Consider the following 23277-nt stretch of genomic DNA (forward strand, 5'->3'; position numbering starts at 1 on the left):
TTGATTATATCACACAAATGTACACTTTAGAATGCTGTATACCTTAAAAATTTAATATTGAAGAATAAGCATTTTTAGTGTTAAGTATTGTCGTATGTAGAGATGATGCTGTTTACCCACTGCCTTCATGATTCTGTGAAATGATGTGCCCTTCAATTCCTGAAAATGACTTCATCTATGACAAAAGCCAGTTATACTTCAAATCAGATCATGTGACAGAACAGACTACACAAAAAAGTGGTTCCCAAGTGTGGTCACTCCTGGACATTAAATCCACAAAAAAGATGCGATGAGACTGCTTTGCCATAGTTCTGAATGTTGAAATATACATGAGAACTCTCAGCGTGGGCTTTGGGGACTCTGTAATAAGGTGGAATCACCGTTAGAGAAGCTACAACCTGTAATTAGGCAACAGGGAGAGATACAGGGCCTTGTTCTGAGCCCAGAGAGCATGTCAGTGGAGGGGCACGAGGCGAGTGAAGACCGTAAAATAACTATTGAAAGTGTTGTTCTCCTTTTTAATCTAAAACTTAAAAAAAAATTTAAACTTAGGCAAAGTTAGTAAAGAGGCTTGTCAGTAGAAAACCTGGCATGTGGAAACACATGACTGAGCCTACCTATTTCTCTGGATTTTTTTTTTTTTCTACTACCTGTGGGCACTCATCTCATCTTTTTAAAGCATGTCGATTGAAACTGCAGACACGTGGTGCTTCAGAGCCAGGGTTCTGACTGCAATTCTGTCCCTTTGGCCTAGTTTCACTTTATTTTCTGAGCATCTGTTCCTTCATCTGTAAGATGTAAACAACAGTAACTCCTGGGGTTGTTTTGAGATTTAAACGAACTGGCCTATGTAGAGTGCCAAGCACAGGGCCGACACCCAGAGCGATGAGATAATATTGATTCTCAGACCTCTTTCCACCTTCTGCCTTTCTTTTCTATTTCAGTAAAAATTTGAGTATCTGCTACTTGTCCTGCACTGAGTATAAAACTGCTATTACCTCACTAAAGCTAAAAAACTGAAGTAGACAAAGGCTTGGTTTTCAAAGAACTTAATAATTGGGGGTGGTAAGGATGCTTAAAGCAACAAAATATAATATAAGATAGAATAAATAAATGCTAAAAAGGGAGGTGGGGTTTGACCAGGGGAGGACTTAAGGAGGTGAGGATGTGTGATAGTAGTGGCATTTAAGGACACACAAATTTTCATAACAGAGCAGTAAAAGATTATTCTGAATGTGAAATTGCACATCATATTAGATGAGTAATGAGTTGTCAGCTTTTTGTCTTGAGCATGGGATGAGTTGTGGGAGCTTAGGCTGCAAAATTGGAATGGAGGCAGAACTGTCATGCAGATAGCTTCACTCTGTGGTCGAAGAGCTGATATGAAGCCTAAGACAAAAATGCACCTGGGCTATCTTATGGATGTAATCACTAGTAGGAACTAAAAAAAAGACCAAATGGTTGCAAAATGCTTGCTAAGCATTGGGCATCCATCCAGTGCCACTTACGGTCAGGGTAGGCAGTATCTCGCTTGCAATATGAACTCCTCTGACTAGAGAATACTATATGAGATAATTGATGGTTAAAGAATTTATGAAGGAGGCCAGGCACTGTGGCTTACACCTGTAATCCCAGCACTTTGGGTGAGGGCCAAAGTGGGTGGATTGCTTTGAGCCCAAGAGTTTGAGACTAGCCTGAGGAACATGGGGAAACTCCATCTGTACAAAAATTAGCCAGGCGTGGGGGCACGTGCCTGTAGTCCCAGCTACTTGAGAGGCTGAGGTGGGAGAATCACCTGAGTTTGGGAAGTCAAGGCTGCAGTGAGCCATGATCCATGTCACTGCACTCCACCTTGGGTGACAAAGTGAAACCCTGTCTAAAAAAAAAAAAAAGATTTTATGAAGGAGAGGTCTAAAGAAGTAAGACTTGTTATTGGTATGGACTTAGAGGTATGATATCTCTCAGAGCAAGGAGGTTCTTCCAGCAAATTCTGATACCAGCCTCTTTTCCTTTGCAAGTAGGAAAGAGTCCCTGGAGACAATTTACTTTAACTTTTGGGAACTTTGAAGATCAGTCTTTGAGAACTTAGTTGTTGTCTCATGGCCTACTAGATGTATCTGTGAACAACAGAAATTAACAGGTGAACTTGGATGTCATGGATTAAAAATTAAGTGTCAGTGTAGCTACTGTAGGAGCACTTTCATGTACTTTGTTTCTGTTTCCAGGGACTTAATACCTATCATTGCTGCTCTGGAATATAATCAGTGGTTCACAAAGCTGTCCTCTAAGGATCTAAAACTGGTAAGTAATCAAACATGCAGCAAATGTTGCTTGGCTTTGCTGAATTTCAAAAACCCAATAATTGTAAAAAAAAAAAAAAAAAATTTACTGTACTGGTAAACTATATACATTTTATTTCTTGAGGAGATATTTTCCTTTAAATGATTTGCATAACGTTTAGTAAAATTTGTGATGTGAGATGCTTCCAAGTATTTCCTCATGTATTCAGCTGTTTCAGGCAATTTAAGAAGATGAACAAAAAGATACATTTAGTGTAGCCTTTAGTACAAACCATTCAGTTGACAAAAACTGTTAAAGTTACGTTTGCACAGCTGCAAATAGCAGATTTTATATTCCTATCTTACACTCTGTGTCTACAAAGTTTCCCTTCCTAAGAATTTAGGAAAACATTAGCAGGTAGAGTTCCCCTGGTCGAGTAATGATAGTTAATGTTGATTTTCTAGATGGGTTTTGGGTAGATTTATATGAAAGCAAAATTAAATTAAAGTGAAATCTGTTTTCATAAGGTACGAAGGAGAAAAATATTTGGTGTATTTTATTAGTGGAAATAAGATGCTGTCTTGGGGTTGTTGCCAGTTCATATCAGTCATATGGATGGATGCTTATCCATAAATTAACTCTCTGGTGTTTGTTATGGGATAAGAAAGAATTTGTATGTTTTCCTGGAGACTCTCATGTTTAAGTCTCTAACTTTCAGAGGTCATAGGATCTGGGGGTTTAAGATTTTCATAGTGAATACATCAGACTTGTAGTAAGACATGGATCTGTAGGACATGGAGGGTTGAGACTGGCTAGTGGGCAGGCGACTTGGTTCTCTGAATTTGCTTGGCGTAGGGGTGGCCTAAAACATTGTATGTATGAAAATGGACTAAACTCATTTGGGGTCCCTTAAGAGCCAATATGGTAGAGGAAAATGCTTGGACTTGGAATGAGAAACCTGGATTTCAGATTCTGATTTTTATTATAAGGCTGTGTTACCTTAGATAACTTACCTGACCTTCCAGGGCCTCAGCTTCCTGCATACCTGTTATTGTGAGCTAGTTGGAACCATTTCTTACTCATCTCTATCCAGTACTTATGAGAGTGTGTGACTCATAGTAACTATTTAATAAAAATTGGTTTAATAAGTATATGTCTAATAAGTTATCAAAGAGATTGAGAAATGAACATATATGAGAGTATGAATTATGTGAACTATATAATTCAAACAAGAGTTGTGTCTGAGCAGTGATGATGGAGTGAGGGTTGGCATGAGTTGGAGCCAGGTGAGCCCTCAGGGAGCAGACAGGTAGCCATGATGGGAGACCTAAGAATAGATGTCCCTTGTTTGCTGCTTGCTGGGATGGGACCATTTCCAGGCCTGAGCCAGCAAAGAGTACAGGTGGGAAAGGGGAGCCATTGGAGGAATGAGAAGGGGATTAGTCCAGGGGTTGTGGGATCAGAGAGAACAATGGTTTGCTACCATGTCAGTTTTTCTGGCTCATTCAATCATTTACATAAGCTTGTGAATTTCAAAATGGGGCCTCAAGAGGGTTTCAGGAAGGTTGTGGATATCTCGCTTTTGGAGATTACAGGAAGGTGTCCAGGCAATTGCTGCTGCCATTCTGTCATTATTCCTCCCAGGTATCATCTCCTTTCGGCTGCCTTAGATGTTTAGGACATAAAATATGCACCTAATCATTTCAGTCCTGGCAAAACAAAGCAGGTAAATGCTATTATGCTTTCTTGGGTGTCCTGGGATGGAAGGAAGTGGAGTGACAGGATGTAAGGACTGCTCATGCTGCTTTTCTATTAACTGAGATTTAAACACCAAAATACAGGTTGCATATATTTTTAATATTTGGTATTTTAAAATGAAGTGATCTTTGTGGATATTACTCTACAGGTCTTCAAAAAGAATACTAAATTCTTCATGTTTTTTACCCAAAGTTGAAATGATACTTTCTCTTTTGATGGGTACTGAAGTGGGCAGTCTCGGAGCACTGTGTAACATTGGGTTTATTCAAAGAAAAGGACAATATGAAGAAGCACGTCTTTGGATTTTTGTAAACATGAAGTGCAAGGGCAAAAATAAGTGGCTGCTTCTCAAGTTATATGAGCTCTCTGGGTTAAGATTGTTACTAGTCCCATAAAAGCCTCCTGTGCTAAGGTGCCACAAGAAAAATATGACTTTATGTTGATCTTATGAAGCAAATTAGCAATCAGTATTTCTAATTTGAGTCAAGGATTTTTTAAAAAAATGGTACTGAATATGCAATTAGGACCATGTTTTTGGCCAACATTCTTGACTCATTAAAAAAATAGTAGAATTGGAGTCTTGCTCAGCTTCTTCTGTTTTGCAGCTCAGGCAAATTGGTCAGCATCATCGCATCTTTTTTTAGTCTTTAGGGAATGACATGGTGGGACGAGATAATGTATATGGTTTCTTTCAGTTCTAAAGTTCCAGTTTTAAAAAATTAATTTATTTTGCAATAGTTCATTTATTACTCTATAGTGATTCTAGTTTTTGTTGTTTACATTCATTTTTTAACTGAATGCAAGCTCCTGGAGAGTCACTGTATCCAGTTTTTAAAAAATTTCCTAAATTGATGCACATAGTGCTGCACATGCTGTAGACATTTGGAAAATACTACTGGAATTATCACATTATACTTAGTAGCTAGGTTTGAGTGTGTCTCCCTTTAAAAGTTTCATTTCCTTATATTCATCCCTGTAGAAAATGATGCTTTTAATGTACCTGGCACTCAATAAAAATTAGTAGAATTAATTTAGTCATGAATGATTTGTTATACATCTCCCCTACTGGCATTTTAAAGAAAAGTTGGAGACACTTTCATACATTTTCCTTAATAAATTTGTGTTATGGTATTTATACCCCAATGGGCTGTAAATCTTCAAAGCATTATGGTAAATTACTTTTCTGGGTGCACTGCAAGGTAGCCCAGAAATGGTAATGATCCCAAGAATTATTTCTGGTAATTAGGATAATATCCGCAAAAACATTATCTAAGTAGTCACTTTTTATCATGACAGCACAGAATAAGACCCTTGTATGTACATTGTGAGATAAAGAATTGTACTGATAGGGGGGTCACCATTTTGAATATCATCACTGTCAGCATAATGTAAATTGCAGGCATCAGGTCAATTGGAATTAATTTTTCTCTTTCTTCCTTAATCAGTGGGACACATTGGAAACCCAGGAATAGTGTGAAAGTGGCATTATTGACAGAATGGAATCAAACAGCAAATAAGAATTATGAGAGCCTTACATGCTGTGGGACTTGGGGTGTTTCTAAGTTAGGTTTTCTTAAAAATACTTGACTAGAGAACTTGTGCCACATTCAGACTGTGTTCCAATTATGATTAATCCAGTGGGTATTTGTTATATGATAAGTCAAAGTACTGTAATATTTTTATGTGATATTTTATGAAAAGAAAGTGCTTTGATATTGTATGCTATGGCACACAGAACATGCCTTCTTTCTCTCACTCTTTCTTTTTTAATATCATGAAGTATTTAGTACACACTAGGTTGCAAGGAGAATTTTAAAATCACTTTGTGTGTGTGTGTATGTGTGTGTGTGCACGTGTGAAACAGGGTCTCACTCTGTGGCCCAGGCTGGGATGCAGTGGTGCGATGACGGCTCACTGCAGCCTCAACATCCTGGGCTCAAGCGATCCTCCCACCTTAGTCTCCTGAGTAGCTGGGACTGCAGGCGCGTGCAGTCTGGGACGCACCCCGCTACTTTTTGTATATTTTGTAGACATGAAATTTCACCATGTTCCAAAAGTTAGTCTTGAACTCTTGAGCTCAAGTAATCTGCCTTCTTCAGTTTCCCAAAGTTCTGGGATTACAGACATGAGCCAAAATGACTTTTTAATGTATAAGTAATATTAAGGTCAAGAACCACTTTAAATTAGTTTTGGAATGAGGCAGGTTATAAATATAAAAACATTAATAAGTATTTTTTAAAAATATGCACAATTCTACCACCAGGGCACAACTCTTCATTTTTCATAGTCCCCTCAAAATGTTGTTATATATTACTCATTTTAATTGTTGTAATCTTGTTTAACATATAGGCATAATAGTTATACAACTATATAATGGTTGTTTTGAAAACATGTTTATTAACATGAGACTATTATTTATTAAACTTTTTCGTATTATTAGGTTGTTTCCCATTTTATCCTATTTACATTCCAGTAGGAACATCCTAATACCAGCTAGCATTCATCAAGTACTTATTTAGCCTTCCTGTTTAAATTTATGACATCTTTAAACCTTAATTTTCTTATCTATGAAAATGGAATAATAATCTTTAATGGTTTTATAATGAAATACACATAGAGGACTTAATTCAGTGCCTGACACATGGTGAGAACTCAGCAAAGATATTTTCAACATCATTATCCTCATCACTAACATTTAGTCTTCAGTTCTCCATTTTGAACGTCACCTTCTTTGGGAAGTCCTCTTGGTTTTGTGAACCTGGATTAGGTGCACTTATATGTATGCATAGCACTACCAAAATGGTCTTTTTATTATTTTATCATAATTGTATATTTTTATCTTATTTCATTCAGGTTGCTATAACAAAATACCATGCATTAGGTAGCTTATAAACAACAGGTTTATTTCCCAGTTCTGGAGGCAGAGAAGTCCAAGATCAAGGCTCCAGTAGACTTGGTGTCTAGTGAGAGCACACTTTGTTGTTCACAGGTGGTGCCTTTTAGCTGTGTCTTTACTAGGTGGAAGGGGCAAGATAGCTCTCTGGGGCCTCTTCTATGAAAGCACTAATTCCTTCATGAAGGCCCCACCACCATGACCTAGTCAGTTCCCAAAGGCACCTAATTGCTAACGCTATCACAGTGGGGATTAGGTTTTTAACTATGAATTTTGGGAGGGGGGACACAAACTCTGACCATAGTGTTCTTCTTGTCTGTTTACCCTGCTGGATGGCACACTCTTGAAGGCAGGGACTTTCTCCTTTATAACATTGTGTTTCCAGGATCTTCATCACGATGGTGCATAGTAGAAGATGCTCATTCAAGGTTTGTTGAATGAGTGATGTTTTACTTAATTAAAACTTTGCATTGCATAGATTTATAACAGTAAAGTTTTTCTTCTTTAGAGTTATGGAGTAGTCAAAGAATGTTTTCTGTTACAGTCCACTGATGTCTGTGAACAGATCTTGAGGGTGGTGAGTAGGTCCAATCGACTGGAAGAATTGGTGTTGGAAAATGCTGGACTTAGAACGTGAGTATTTTCCTGAATCTATAAATATGTTGTTTTAAAACTCTGTGCCATTTGCTCTTCTAATTAATTCATAGTTTTGGTTTTTTTTTTTTTTTTTTTTTTTAAAATTGGGCTGATCACATATACAGCAATGTTTTTCCTTCTGGAAAAAAAAAATCCGTATAATTCCCATCATCATGAAGCCTAATAATTTGGTAACATCTCTTGATATGGTGTCACTTGATATTTTTGCGAGTACATAGTATCGTTTTTAAGAGCATGGATCCTTGAGCCAGACTTCTCATGGCCTTGCAGAAGTTGCTTAAGCTTTCTGTGCCTCATTCTCTTCACTCTCAAAATGAGGATAATAATAATGCCTATTTTATACAATTAAAATTGCAAGGGTAAATGAATTAATATATGTAAAATATTTGACAAAGTGCCTTTTACTCTGTAGATGGTATATGTAGGTTTTATTATCCTTACTGGTGGTCATAGTGATAACGTATTTCATATGACTTTACTGCTTTGCTTTGATCAGTTTTAGTCATTTTTTTCTTTCTCAGGTTAATGCTTGCATAGTCTTTATCTAGTGGTTTAGTAGTCACTACCTAAGCCTACTGTTAAGAGCATAAGAGTTAGAATCTAGTAGAATAAAGATTTCACTGCTGCTAAGTGAGGATGGTTGACAGTTTCATAATCATAGCACTTAGTACATTATTTCAAGTTAAACATAACTAAAACAATGGTTTTAATTTTTGCCAAAATGTAGCGCTAGCAATTGTAACCTTTAAACTTAATAATGAGTGTAATCAGTTTTGCATTCACAGTTGCATGAAATGAGAAATAAGATATGGTAAATACTATAATTTTCATGAAAAGCAGGTTCGATCCAGGATTTTTTTTTTTTTTTTAATTATGGAGGGGCCAGAAAGTACTATTAATAGCATACAACAGAGTGCCTTTAAAGGGGCAATTATATATTTTCTTTTCACTTTTGGCCAATCAGAATGAACCATTTTCTGGCTGTGGCTTTACAAATTCTCTAATGAGGTATTAATGGGTATTAAGAAATATATGCTATATAGACTAATATTGTAAGGGAAGTTTCTCTATTTAGATTTCACTCTGTTCTAAGCTTTAAATGTTCCATTCGAATGGTTTTACATTTGGTTTTACATTTTACATTTTGTTGCTTAATCTTATTGTTTTGTTTACATGCAGAGATTTTGCACAAAAACTGGCCAGTGCTCTAGCGCATAATCCCAACTCAGGACTCCACACAATTAACCTTGCTGGCAACCCACTGGAGGATAGAGGTACTGCGGGGTTCTCATTATCATTGATGCCAGAATTGTAAGAGGATTAGAGAATTTTAATTTAGCCATGCCTGAAGAGCTGTATCAAGCTAAGTTGTAATTATAAGTGCTGTTGATTGTCCTGTTGGCTTCCAGTTCTTTCCACCCTTTCATATAAATACTTATGTTAAAATTGTATGATCTGCTTAGCTTTTTTTGAAGTGAAACAAAAGGAAAGGAAGATATTATTTTTAATGTATTTTATTAGTTATATAGTCCTGCATAACAAATTACCACATGCTTGGCAGCTTAAAATGATACCAATTTATTATCTCATAGTGTCTTGGCTCAGGAGTCTGGGTACGAGTTAGCTGGGTTCTGTGCTCTGGGTCTCTCAAGACAAAGCAAGTTGTCAGCAGAGGTTGTGCTCTCATCTGTGACCTGGAGTCCTCCTTAAGTTCACTGGTTGTTGGTGGAATTAATTTCCTTGGAGCTATAGGCTCGAGGTCCCCAGTTTCTTGCTAGCTGCCAGTGGGCACCACTCGCAGCTCCTAGAGGCCGTGCTCCTAGAAGGGTTCTTGTCATGTGACCCCCTTATCTCACAACATAGCAGTTTGCTTTGTGTGTGAGGCTAGCTGGAGCACATCTCTCTGATGCTTTAGTTTCTTTTAAACAGTTCACCTGACTGGATCAGACCCACCTATGACAATTTCCCTGTTTTTCATGAACTCAAAGTCAAGTGATTAGTAACCTAATCGTGGTAGGGATGTCTCATTACTGTTGACCCTTGAACAACTCAAGAGTGAGAATCACTGACCATAAGCCATCAAAAATCCACATGTAACTTTTGACTCCCTCAAAACTTAACTGCTAATAGCACTGTTGACTGGAAGCCTTGCCAATAAAAAGTTGACTAACGTGTAATTTGTGTGTTATATGTATTATATAGTATTCTTTAAGCTAAATAAAATAAAATTTTATTAATAAAATCATAAGAAAGAGAAAATATATTTCCTATTTGTTAAGCGGGAGTAGATCATCATAAAGGTCTTTATCTTGGTCATCTTCACATTGACTAGGCTGAGGAGGAGGAGGAAGAAAAGGAGGCCTTAATCTTGCTGTTTCCGCAGTGGCAGAGGTGGAGAAAAATCCACACAGAAGTGGACCAGTGCAGTTCAAACCCATGTTGTTCAAGAGTCAACAGTATATTTACTGCTCCCCACCCCCATATTCAAGGAAATTTGCACAGGGCGTATACACCAGGGGGTGAGAATCTTGGGGACTATCTTAGATTTCTCTTTACCACTATTATATTTTAATATTTAACAAGATTTGAGTGTGAGAATAGGGAAAGGATGAAGGACTAGAGTTCACGAAGAGTCAGAATGTTTTATTAAAAGTGGATGTGTAGAGAGAGGAGTCAGTAGGTTTAGAAAGGGAAACTCGAGAATTTGAATTCTTAGTGGAACACTGATGGACAAGGTTTAAGAAGGAATTGGTTTATCTCTAGTGGGACTATTTTGTTTTCATTTTCTGTTGCAGATGTTTTCCAGGTTGTTGAATACGGCCTTTCACCTTTCAGTGTTATATTTGAAGAGTATTAATTATTAAACTGAGCTGAAGATACTGATATAGATGTTCAGTTTTTCTTTTTGTCCTTAATATGGTCATTGTTTGGTGCTGACAAAGATACCTAGGTTGTATTCAAGCAAAAATCTCCAGGGTGACTTATCATCTAAAGTAGTGAATCTACAGGAAGGTCGAGACTGAATTAGAAAGCTAGATCACGCAAAAAGTACCCTCATAGAATAAGCCAAAGCTGAAATTAATGGATGCGTAGTACTGGAATAGGAGTTTCTCTAGGGTATACTCAATTCTTAGGAAAAACAAATGTTTCTCTATTAGATACTACAGAGAGGTGAATGTGACAAAGTAGAAATCATGGTGATCACCGTTTTATAGACAGAAGGGCTATTTTTGGTTTTGTTTTTAAGATGGGAGGGACTCAGTCATATTTATCAACATACAGGAAAAAATTCTGTAGAGGGAGGTAGTTGTTTGAGGAAGGTTCTTAAGCAAATGAAATCCAGAGTTCAGATGGATCAGGATGGGGACACTTCTCAGTGTTTAGAGAAATGCAAATTACAACCACAGTGAGGTACCATTTCAAAAGCAGTAGTGTGGCAATAATCAAAATAAGTCTTCGAAAGGATGTGAAGAGATGGAAACTCCTACATTGCTGGTGGGAGTGTAAAATGGTGCAGCCACATGCAAAACACGCTAGACGGTTTCTTAAAAAGTTAAACTCAAACCTGCCATATAACCCAGCAATTCTACTCCTAGGTGTATCACCCAAGTGAAAGGAGACTTATGTCCACACAGAGACTTGTGAATGAATGTTTGTAGCAATATTAGTTATAATAGCCAAAAAGTAGAAACATCCCAGATGTTCATCACTGGAGAGTGGTTACATAAGATATGGTGTATATAATATGTGCATTGGAATACTACTCAAAAGAGAATGGAATTCTGACACATGCCACATCATGGATGAACCTCAAAAACACTGTTAAGTGAAAGAAGCCAGACCTAAAATACCACACATTGTTTGGGGAGATGGAAGAGGAAGAATGAATTTGAGGCCCTTTGTTTTCTCTCCCGTTGTCCACTTCATGTTCTCTGAGGTGCAGCCACATTGGACAACTTGTCACCGCAGGTGCAGTTTCCTTTGTCTTGCCCTCACTTTGGAGCTCCCATGTAAAATTCCGTAATAGCACTTACTTCACTCTGCTCACATGAGAACTAGAGGTGGACATTTCTTTCCCCATGCTTCAGCACCTTGCTTCCTCTCATCCCCACTTTCTGGGTTTTCTGTCTCCCCTTCCTTGTTTCCTAAGATGCAAAGCATCTAGTGTAAGACTTGGTCCACAATCAACAGATATTTTCTTTAAATTGAATTTGATTTATTTGATTGTATTCCATCTTAATTCTCTTGTATAGTTTTTTTTATTTGCACTTGAAAATTATGGTGAAGTTTGAGAGATTTCTTTTGTATAGAGTCAGACCATGTGTTCAAAGATGATGTTTGCCTACTTTTTCCCTCTGCTTTCCTATTTCTGAGACCTGTGTCTTTTTATCTAGCTGCAGCCCATTCACCAGTGCTGTCATCATGAATCATTCCAAGGATAGCCTTGAATATTCCTGCCAAGTCTGTAGTGTGGTTTCTGCTCATATACCTTCAAATTTTAACATCCTGAAAATATTTTCGCAGACCAAGACTTTTCTCATTTCTGCCCCTTCTAAATTCATTCATTGCTGTATTTGCCAGTGCTCACAGACAACTGCCAACATTCGTATCTCCCATCTTTCTTTACTCTGCAGGATGAGCCTCCTGAACACAAATTCTTTATTCTTTTCATTCAGGCTAACTACCTGAAGGATTGGTAACTTTTCTGCTCATGGATGGAAATTCCACAAGAAATCTAAATGAGTGTAAAATATTTACTGAAATTTCAATCTAGAGAAAACTTTTAGTAATTTTTGTTCCCAAGGTTTTCAGTGATGGTATTTTGTGTTTGAAAGTAATAAAAAGGGTGAAGGAGGAGTCTGTAATTAAGTTATACAGAATATAAAAAAGACTAAGCCAGGACTATTATTTGTAAGGAAGCTCAAAGAAATACAAGGGGCTGGGTACGGTGGCTCATGCTTGTAATCCCAGCACTTTGGGAAGCTGAGGCGAGGGGATCATGAGGTCAGGAGATTGAGTCCATCCTGGTCAACGTGGTGAAACCCCATCTCTACTAAAAATACAAAAATTGGCTGGGTGTGGTGGTATGTGCCTGTAATCCCAGCTACCCAAGAGACTGAGGCAGGAGAATCGCTTGAATCAGGGAGTCGGAGGTTGCAGTAAGCTGAGATTGTGCCACTGCACTCCAGCCTGGCGACAGAGAGAGATTCTGTCTCAAAAAAAAAAAAAAAAAAGAGATAAGGTCTTAACAGTTAAGTGGCCAAGAATTCTGAGGAATTTACACTGCAAATGGAATGTGGTTTTGTACCTAAACCTTCCACTCAGGAACTTATTTGGAAACTCTCCAAGAGTTGTATGATATGAATGTTGATGCAGCAAAACTGTTATTTTCATATCTATGTATAGAGGACCAGGCCTGTAGTCTTCTGATTGCTGAGGGGGTTGTGGTAAAGGAGGTTCGAGTATGACTTAGTAAGCAGAGGTATAATGTGTATGAGTAATCCTTCAAATGCTAGTTGCCCTACTGTTCTCTTTCTGCAAGAGCCACACAAGATGGTGAACAGACCACACACATACACAGACTATTCTTATCCTTGTTGCCAGGCCATGCCTGTTCACCAGCTTGCTCATGGTCTTCATCTAACACAGTGTTTTTTCAGACTGTGGGTCAAGACCCATTAGCTGGCCGTGAAATCAATTTAATAGTTCATGACAAGCATTTTTTTTAAAAAAAGCAGTAGAATAGAACAGAAATGTCAGAGTGCGTTGTTTAGGGGAAACTTTGGTTTTAGTTTTCTAATACTAATATATGTACATTTATGCTTTACTTCTCTAAGCATTACAAATTCTGTGTTCTGTTTTTCCTAGTTATCTGTCCCAATTACCTTAGTTCTTATGATTTTAGCCTTTTCAGAAATGTCTGTCCTCACTTCTTCTCCTCACTTTTTTTTTTTTTTTTTTTTTTTTTTTTTTTTAATTGCTTTTTCTCTTTTTTTCCCCTCTTTTTTTTTTTTTTTTTTTTTTTTTTTTGGTGAGACAAGGTCTCACTCTGTTGCCCAGACTGGAGTATAATGGTGCAATAATGGCTCACTGCAACCTCGATTTCCTGGGCTCAGGCCATCCTCCCCACTCAGCCTCCCAAGTAGCTGGGATTGCAGGTGTGCACTGCCACACCTGGCTAATTTTTAAATGTTTTTTGTAGTGATGTGGTCTCACTATGTTGCCCAGGCTCCTCCACTCACTTTATTCCAAATTCGATTATTTCATTTAGACACCATTTAGAATCCTAGCTCTAGTGTTTTTTGTTGACCTGAAGTATGCTCATATTTTTTCCCAGCTATTTGGTGGTGGCTCTGATTTGATCTTCTAAATAAGACAAGAGACTTATAGATTCTAGGGTTCCTGCTTATTTTTCTTGGTGTTTTAGATCTTTCATGTCTCAGTGTATATCAGTGAGTCCCAGAGTCGAAACACATGGGTTTAATTCCGAGCTTCACAGCTTTCTAGCTAAGTGTTCTTGGACAAGTTACCTACCTTCTCTATACCTCAGCTTCCTTATATTGAAAATATAAATAATAGTACCTACCAAATAAGAATGTTCCAAGGATTAAATGAGATAATTGATATTTTCATGGTTAAACAGGTAAAGCAATATTTTTAAAATGGCATAGAATGGCTGGGCACCGTGGCTCATGCCTGTAATCCTAGCACTTTGGGAGGCCGAGGTTGGTGGATCACGAGGTCAGGAGATCGAGACCATCCTGGCTAACATGGTGAAACCCCGTCTCTACTAAATATACAAAAAATTAGCTGGGCGTGGTGGCACGCACCTGTAGTCTCAGCTACTCGGGAGGCTGAGGCAGGAGAATCCTTGAACCCTGGAGGAGGAGGTTGCAGTGAGCCAAGATTACACCTCTGCACTCCAGCCTGGGCGACAGAGTGAGCCTCCATCTTGGGGGGAAAAAAAGAAAAAGGCATAGATTTAGATTTTAGGGCATTTAAAAGTTAGAAGTGTTGACTCAATTTTTTCCAGTATCCCTATATTCTTATATTCTTGGTTCCAAGTCTTTTCCTCTCAGCCTTATGTTTGAAATGGAAATACTTCATTGTATTTTGCTTTTTCACTTACTTTTCTTAGCGTTTCTGAACTCTCCAGGAAAGCTATAGAAATGGGTGGAACTGTAAAAAATTTTACTCACCTATGCTCTGACATCTACAACGTTCTAATCTGTATGCTTTCTAACAGAGAAGAGGTCTTTTGTTTCTCCCAGAAGCCACTACCAAGATCAAGAGACAGAATGTTCCCAGTATTCTCCAGACTTACCTTGTGGTTTGCCCCAGTGATTACCAGCCCTGTCCTCTACCACTTGGAAAAGATAACTACTATTCTGACTTCTCTCATGATGGATGAGCTTTGCCTGTTCTTTGCCTATGTACTCCTTTGTGTTTGGCTTCTTTTGCTTCTCTTTATGGAGAGATTTTTTAATAATAGATTTGTTTCCTTGAATAGATAGCGAACTATTGAGATTATTTACTTCTTCTTACATTAGTTTTGGTCTATCATGTTTTTCATAAGGGATTTGTTCCTTTCTATTAAAATGATAGTTTTTTGACTTACAGATTTGTTTATACCCTCAAGTTATAATTCAATGCCTGTAAGATCTTTACATTCTTTTTTGATTTGATTTTGATAATTTGATCTCTTTCTCATTTATTTATTTTACCAGTCTTGCTGGAGTTTATTAATTTTGTTAGTATTTTTAAAGAACCAACTTTGTTAAATTTACTTATTTTTATGGATGCTATCTATTTAATTGGATTCTTCCCTTTTTCTTATTTTTTTCCTTCCTTCTGTTTACAGAGGTGGGTGAGGATTAATTTGCTATTTTTTGAGATGGATAGTTAGATAATTACTTTCCAGTTTTTCATCTTTCTTAAAATATGTATTTAGGTCTATTGATTTATCTTTAGGCATGGCTCTAGTTAGATCCCAAAAATTTTAATACCATAGTTTTTAGATTTAATTCAAAAGATCTTTAAAATTCCCATTGTGATTTTTGGCTCTTTTGTTATTTAGAAATATATTGCTTGTGTTATAATTATTTGGGGATTTTCTAATTATCTTATTGTTATAATTCGTATTTTAATTGCAGTAGTGGTAACAGAGAGTGTACAAATATTCTGTGTATGAATTCACAGTACTAAGGAACTTTCTATTATTTGTTGAGACTTGCTAAATTTATGGCTCGGTATCTGATTCCTTTTGGAAAATATTCAGTGTGGACTTTGAAGACATGTATTCTGTAGTTACTGGGTACAGCATTTTAAATATATCAATTATATCTTTTTTCATTATGCTTTTGATGTTCTCTATATCTTTACTGACTTTTTCTGTTCATTTATTAGCTACTAATAGAAGTGTGTTGGAAAACTTCTATTATTATATATATGTGTGTGTTTATGTAATAATGTATGTATTTTCCTTTTGTTACTGTCAGATTTACTTTATATATTTTCAGATGATGTTAATGAGAGCATAGATTTAGAGTAATTGTATCTTCTTAATTAATGAAATATTCCATTTATCTTTAGTAATGCTTCTTAAAATTTAAATTGTCTCATTGCAGCTACATCAGATTTCTTTTGGTTAGTGTTTGTAGCATATCTTTTTTCATGCTTTTACGTTCACTTCTGAATACATATATCTCTAGGTGTATCTCTTGAAAACGTTTGATATTTTTATTCAAGTAAATCATCTTTGATTTGTAATTTGAATCTTTATATTTACATAATATTTTTAAATAATACAAATGTAAATTAAATATATTTAATAAATTTATGTTTAATGTAATCATTCAGATATTTGGGTGAAAAGTTGTATTTCTATTTGTTTCCTTTTCTTTTTTTTTTTTTTTGAGACAGAGTCTTGCTCTGTCACCCAGGCTGGAGTGCAGTGGCACGATCTTGGCTCACTGCAAACCTCCACCGCCTGGGTTCACGCCATTCTCCTGCCTCAGCCTCCCGAGTAGCTGGGACTACCTGCGCCCACCACCACGCCCAACTAATTTTTTGTATTTTTAGTAGAGACAAGGTTTCACCGTGTTAGCCAGGATGGTCTCGATCTTCTGACCTTGTGAGCCGCATGCCTCGGCCTCCCAAAGTGCTGGTCCATTTTTTTATTTGTCCCCTTTTTTCCTCACTTTTTTGCCTTTTAGATTAATCAAGTTTTAACAGTTATTCTGTCTTTCCCCTTTCCTCCATCAACTTGTTAGTCACTTATTATTATTTTTTTTTACAAGAGTGTATCAGCTAAATATCAAGGCTGCCCTCTTCTTGTAATTTACAAAATGGATTAGCATATTCAAGTATCTAGAAATAATCAGATAAAAACCTGTTTAACGTGATTTAATCCAGTGATTTTCAAACTTCTTTGACTGCGGAAACACAGTGGGGAAATAGAGGCTCCCAGAACACCCACTATTCTAGGGGAAACGCCCATGTAGAGGTTTACTCTAGCTGCATGACCTCCATGTTGTTTCTTAGAAGTTGTGATAAGATTTATAGATAATTTGGGGTTATATAGTAGGACAGCAACCAGCACAGTAATTTCTTGTTGCTGCCTGAAGCTTGAGAATTAGCCTAAGGGAGCAGGAATTAACATTGTTTTAGGAGCCTTCTGAAGAACATGCCCCTGGGGAAATGATGGCTCATCTACAGCAGGTCAGTTGAAGGACTTGTATGAAGGACATACATTTGTGTATTACTTATTTCCTCCCAGAAAACAGTCTATGCTCATTGCAGTCCTTGGATGGGTGAGCTGGTGTTCTCAATCTCCCACTCTGGTTATTAAATTTAGAAGATATCCGATTTTAAATACTGTAAATTCCTGGTGAGTTAGCCAAAGTTACAAAATCTACTTTTAAGAAGTTAAAACATGCTCCGAAGCTCTGTATGAGGTTGTTAGCTGTAAGCCAATTAAGTATAGGAATCCATCTGCCGTTATCAGAATAGTTAATGTTACTCCATTCTTCTTGACAATAATTAAATAGCATACATCTGCTCATCTAGAAGAGCAATCAACTCGTTAAGACAGAGGTTAAAAAGAAAAGGAGTTAACATCCTTTCCAAGAGGATTTGCATTTTAACTAGAACTATGAGAAAAAGAGTGACACTTGGCCCCAAGAAAAGTATCTCCAATGGAAAAGTTTCAGATGTTGTATGCCGAATAAGATATCTTCCCCTTCTCTTACCCTGTAGGTAGGACAGAAAGAAAAGGGGGCTTGATGGTAAATGGTTAGAAAACAAAGTCTGATATTAGAAAGAAAAATATGATCACTTCATTCAGAATCAAAATAAATTTTCATTCATTGTACAAAATGCAATTCCGAGAACTTGAAAATTCTAATCGCTTTTTTCCTTTCTCAGGTGTGTCCTCTTTAAGTATTCAATTTGCCAAACTCCCGAAGGGATTAAAGCATTTAAATTTATCTAAAACCTCATTATCACCTAAAGGTACAGTATTTCTTGTTTACCTAACAATGTGTCTGAAATATTTCTGCTGCGCCTGCTACCTTAGTTAGAATTATTTGTAAATGTACTTACATTTAAAAATATAATATTACTCTGGCAGTTTGAAGATAAAGACATTATGTAATTCAGTGTTTGATGCTCTGAAGTGAAATGCTGTCAGTGTAGAGAATAATTTTGATATGTACATGCAGTCTTTAACTTTTAAAACTTTTGAGTCAGGGAACACTCTCCTGTCTGCCTCTATCCTCCTGCCTCACATTCCTAGATGCACCTGGTTGTGTTTATCTTGGTTCAACAAGTTGGCCTTTCTAACTGTCAGACAGACTGTCTGCTTTACAGAAAACTGTTGGGCCTAACTGCTGGATCACCACTGTAGCTCCCCTCTCTGTAGTTCTGTCTTTAGAGATTTCCTTATCTTCTCTCCAGGTGAGTTCATAAGTTCACTCACCTTCATTTTTTCCATCAAATCCTGTCAATTCTGTTGTTATTTTGCCACAGCAGCACCACAATAATAATATTAGAAATTATCCTGCATTCATTGTGCCTTTGTATATCTTCACATTTTGCCCTGCATGCCTGAAAAAATTTTTTTATCTCCAAATATTCTCAGAGAGGTTCAGTTTGTTTTATAAAACTGTTGATCTGTGATAAACTCTGCTGAGATGTGTTCCCTGTTCCCAAGGCCACACAGAATCAGTGACTGTTCCCTTTGTATTCAAGATCACATACGTAACATTATTGTATAAATATTGTGTCTTTCCTGCTACACTGGGGCTCTCCTTGTGGCCTGTGCTTCTCTCATCTTTTTATCTGCGGCACCTGGCACTGTGCCTGGACTACTGTTTAACAAAAGTTTCTTGAACATCTTGCCATTTCTTAAGAAGGTCACTGCCTTTTGGAAACAGTATGTATAGTGGTTGAAAGTGTCAGTTCTGTAGTCAGATTGCCCAAAGTTGAATTCTGACTTTTCTACTTATGTGTCATGCATTTATATATAATGTCTTTGTTCCCAGGTGCCTCATTTGTAGGACAGAAATAACAGTATCTTATTTCTACACAGGTAGTTAGAGTTGAATGATTTAATATACGTACAGTATGGTTTCTGTCACAAAGTGCTTAGTAAACTGCTACCGTCACCCCCACCAGTACCAGCACCAGCACCACCACCACCACCATCATCATAATTATCATCCTGAGCTGTCTTATGTTTTTATATGCCTCAGTTTCTACCTGGAGCAACCTTAGTGTCCTTACCTGGAATGTCTCATGAAGTACCGTGCATCCTATGCAGATTCGGCTTCTATCTCTGTCTCAAAAAAAAAAAAAAAAATTATTGGAGGTGGATTTTTATTTTAATTTTATTTTTTTAGAAGACAGGTTCTTGCTGTGTCACCCAGGCTGGAGTGCAGTGGTACGATTTTGGCTTATTGCAGCCTCCACCTCCTGCACTCAAGTGATCCTGCCACCTCAGCCCCCCAAGTAGCTGGGACCACAAACACGCACTACCACACCCAGCTAATTTTTTTGTAGAGACAGGGTTTCCATGTTCCCAGGCTGGTCTCGAACTCCTGAGCTCAAGTGATCTGCCTGCCTCAGCCTCCCAAAGTGCTGGGATTACATGCATGAGCTCCTGCGCCTGGCTGCTTCTATCTCACTTTCTCTTTGAAACGTTCTCAGACAACCCCCTCTCACCACACCTTGTATGACTAGATGCCCCTTTCTCTGTGTTCCATAGCTCTTTGTAAATTCCTCTATCTTAGCATGTGTCCATCGCATTTGATTGTGCCTTAGCCTGTACATTTCTGAATAATAAGGGCTTTGCCTCATTCGTTGCTGTGTCCTAGCACTTCTCAGTCTCTCACTGAATGTGCCTTGGATAAATGAGTAAAGCAAAGTCATCCCTTGATGATTTTATATCCATACCATCATACATTATTCTGAACATGCAGTTAAATTAAGAATGGTTTGAAATTGAGATTAGTTCCATAAGTACCATGATTTTATGTGCACACATTTATACACACATATTTAAGATTAAGGCATGAAAATACATTACCAAAGGGATTTCCCCGGGAGTCAGTGTTTTCGGACCTAGTGCCTGAAGCCATCTACAGATCTTACAGCTAAGTTTAACTCCTTTACATTATCACTGTTCTACTTCAGCAAATCCATTTTATATAAACCTTTTTCTGATCATTATCAATGTAGTACACATTTATGATAAAGATTTAGAAGATACTAAAAAGTATAAATAACAGGGCAGACCCCCTCTGAAGTCCCTTGTTCCTTAGTCATTTGTATTTCTTTTAGGGAAATCACTAAGTTTATATCCTTTGTTAGTTTTCTGTTTATAGTGTTAATCTTTTTAAAAAAAGTTTATATGACTTCTGTACATATTAAAAGCATTCATTATTTATTGTGTGCTCCATAGGTCTAGTTTAAGTCTTTTATAAGATAGAGTGGTTTTAAAAAACCTGATTATATGAATTGCATCTGTAATTCTAGCCACCCCGGAGGCTGAGGTGGGAAGATGCTTGAGCCCAGGAGTTTCGGGTTGCAGTGAGCTATGACAGTGCCACCGCACTGCAGCATGGGTGACAGAGTGAGAACCTGTCTCTTTAGAAAACAAAAACAAAAATAGAAAACTGGTTATATTAATAATCCTTGATTATATTTATTTTAATTCATTTGTTCATTACTATATAACAAATAAAAGGATGTAGTGATCATTTATCCTTCCGAGGGCAAGTTTGGTTCTGAGGACCTTCAGTGCCACCTCTCCCTGATGTCCCTGTCCCTTTTAGAGTGGTAACAGTGGGGAGGTCCTATGGGCAAAGCTGGGCTTCTTCACCTCCTTATGATGAGGACAGCTCCACATTGCCTATACCCTTTACAAATAAGGGTCCTCCCATTTATCTCTTACTTGCAATAAAATATGTATATATTACAATATGTGTTTTAAGAATTAGCATTGTTTTATAACATGACTTGAAGAATTTTTATCTTATTTTATTTTAGTTTATTTAGACGGAGTCTCGCTCTGTCGCTCAGGCTGGAGTGCAGTTGCATGATCTTGGCTCACTGCATCCACTGCCTCCAGGGTTCAAGCGATTCTCTTGCCTCAGCCTCCCAAGTAGCTGGGATTATTGGCATGTGCCACCATGCCCAGCTAATTTTTGTATTTTTAGTAGAGACAAGTTTTCGCCGTGTTGGCTAGGCTGGTCTCAAATTCCTGACCTCAGGTGATCCATCTGCCTCAGCTTCCCAAAGTGCTGAGATTACAGGCAGGAGCCACCATGCCCAGCCTGAGTAATTTCAAATTGCCCTAGAACAAAAATATCTTGAAATGTTTGTTTACTTTTTTAAAAAAAATGACTTCTTGAAGTATTTTACATAGGATCTGAAAGATTCGCAGATTTAAAATGACTGGAGTTACATTGCAGTGTTAAACTTCTGGTGAATCAGACTAGCATTTATATTCATGGCTCGATAACGCAAGACAGATTAAAAAAAAAAAAAAAAACTCCCCATGACATCGCCACTGCCTCCAAATACCCTTTCTTTATCTCAGATGTTAACTAACTGATAGTTTTCTGGATTTCTAGCAAATGTCCTGCTGGTTGCCAGATTATGTCAAGGCAGAGCCATCTGGTACCACCTTTTTCCAGCTGTAAACACTACAATAATAAATAACAGAGAATGGTCAAAATCGCTAGACAGCCAGAATCGAGAAAGGCATGTAAATGTGTTTAGTCAGGGCTGTAAGAGCCTTGATTTTTTTTCAGGTCTATACTTTTATAATTCTCCACTCTTCGTGGGCTTATTAACACAGGCCTCCTGTGAACATGGGCTCAGGGGGCAGGAGAGGAAATCCTTCGTGCTGTTTCAGTAGCATGAAGCTGAGCTGATAACATGATGCTCTCTCGAGTCTATTCAGATGTTGGACAACTGCCAAGTGCCCGCACTTGTCAAGGAGCATTTTGCTGTCAGGACTAATTTAGCCTTCTATTTTTGGAATTTATTTATTGAGTTTTGTTATACCTCAGTAAGGAAATGATTTTACAAATGATTTTCTTGATGAGAATCTGATATTGGCCCTATGTTTTGGACTCAATTATTCCATTAAAAAATACATTAATACTAATATCAGGACAAACTAAAGGAAGTTAGTCATTTAAACAGTTACAGAAGATAACCTCCAGAAAATAACCTTTTGTTATAAGCCACCGTACATTCCTCTTATCTAACACAATTAATCACATTTCCTGCTTCTCTACTGCCAAGCTCTTGTTCTTGCCCCATTGATAGTTACTGCCTCTCTGGATAGTGATTATTCAGCTGTCTATGTCTCCCGCTCCACTGGCCTTCAGCAAGTAAGATGGTATCTCAGAAGACCCTGCCTGGTACACAGTAGGATTTCAGTAAAGGTTTATTAGAATGAATATTCCTTGTGTAGCACTGACTTTTCATTGCAGAGTCTAAGTTTTTCCCTAATGGTCTTTGCAATTTTTGAGGGTAAAAAGAAAAAGATCTTATTTATATTTATCTCCTAATTCCCAGCATTTTATTAGCATTTAGTAAATGGTGAGTTGACAGCCAAGAAGTTCTTTGCACTTAAATATTTTTTATTCGAAGTCTCGGTCTCCTGTATACCCACCCAAATATGCGCCCACTTTGAGAAATGGCTCAGTAACCTTTATCAGACACACACTTGAATCAGTTTATTATAACTCTCTGAAGTTGGGGAAGACAATGGCCTCTTTATCAGCCCCACACTGAACGTTCTAAGCTCGTATCAGGGAGGTGCTCCAGTGGGAGGCTTTACCTGCAACCCATAGCTCTTGTAGTACCCTCATCAGATCCTGCTGCTATGACCAGAACTGTCTCTTACTGGCAGCCCTGACCTTGGCCCCTCTTCTCCATGAAGAGTCTGCCCAAATGTGGAGGGGAAAGAAAATCTTTTCCTGGTTCTCTTTAGAGTAGTTGACTTAAGAACTTGAGTCTCAGTTTGATAGGTTGAGATTTTCAAAAAATTTTGCTGAAAACTAAGAAAAACAAAATAATTTATAAAAGTGTACCCAATTAAGAAATAGCCATATTTCTAAAGTATATAATTTGGAACCATGGACTTTTGGGTAGAAACACGAAGAGCTTTGCTA

The 23277-nt window shown here is 37.5% G+C and overlaps 1 protein-coding gene across 10 annotated transcripts in view; it reads left to right on the top strand.

The window, feature by feature from the left end:
* Positions 1-23277, top strand: part of CARMIL1 (capping protein regulator and myosin 1 linker 1) — a 342024-nt gene that overhangs the window by 183998 nt on the left and 134749 nt on the right. For all 10 annotated transcript variants that reach the window (XM_009204528.4, XM_009204523.4, XM_017957634.3 and 7 more), the window contains 4 exons: positions 2226-2301; positions 7476-7564; positions 8768-8862; positions 18014-18100. In XM_009204528.4, the coding sequence (XP_009202792.2) occupies positions 2226-2301; positions 7476-7564; positions 8768-8862; positions 18014-18100 (347 nt within the window). The remainder of the gene's footprint in view (positions 1-2225; positions 2302-7475; positions 7565-8767; positions 8863-18013; positions 18101-23277) is intronic.

Source organism: Papio anubis, chromosome 6 (assembly GCF_008728515.1).
Source record: "Papio anubis isolate 15944 chromosome 6, Panubis1.0, whole genome shotgun sequence".
Lineage (NCBI taxonomy): Eukaryota > Metazoa > Chordata > Mammalia > Primates > Cercopithecidae > Papio > Papio anubis.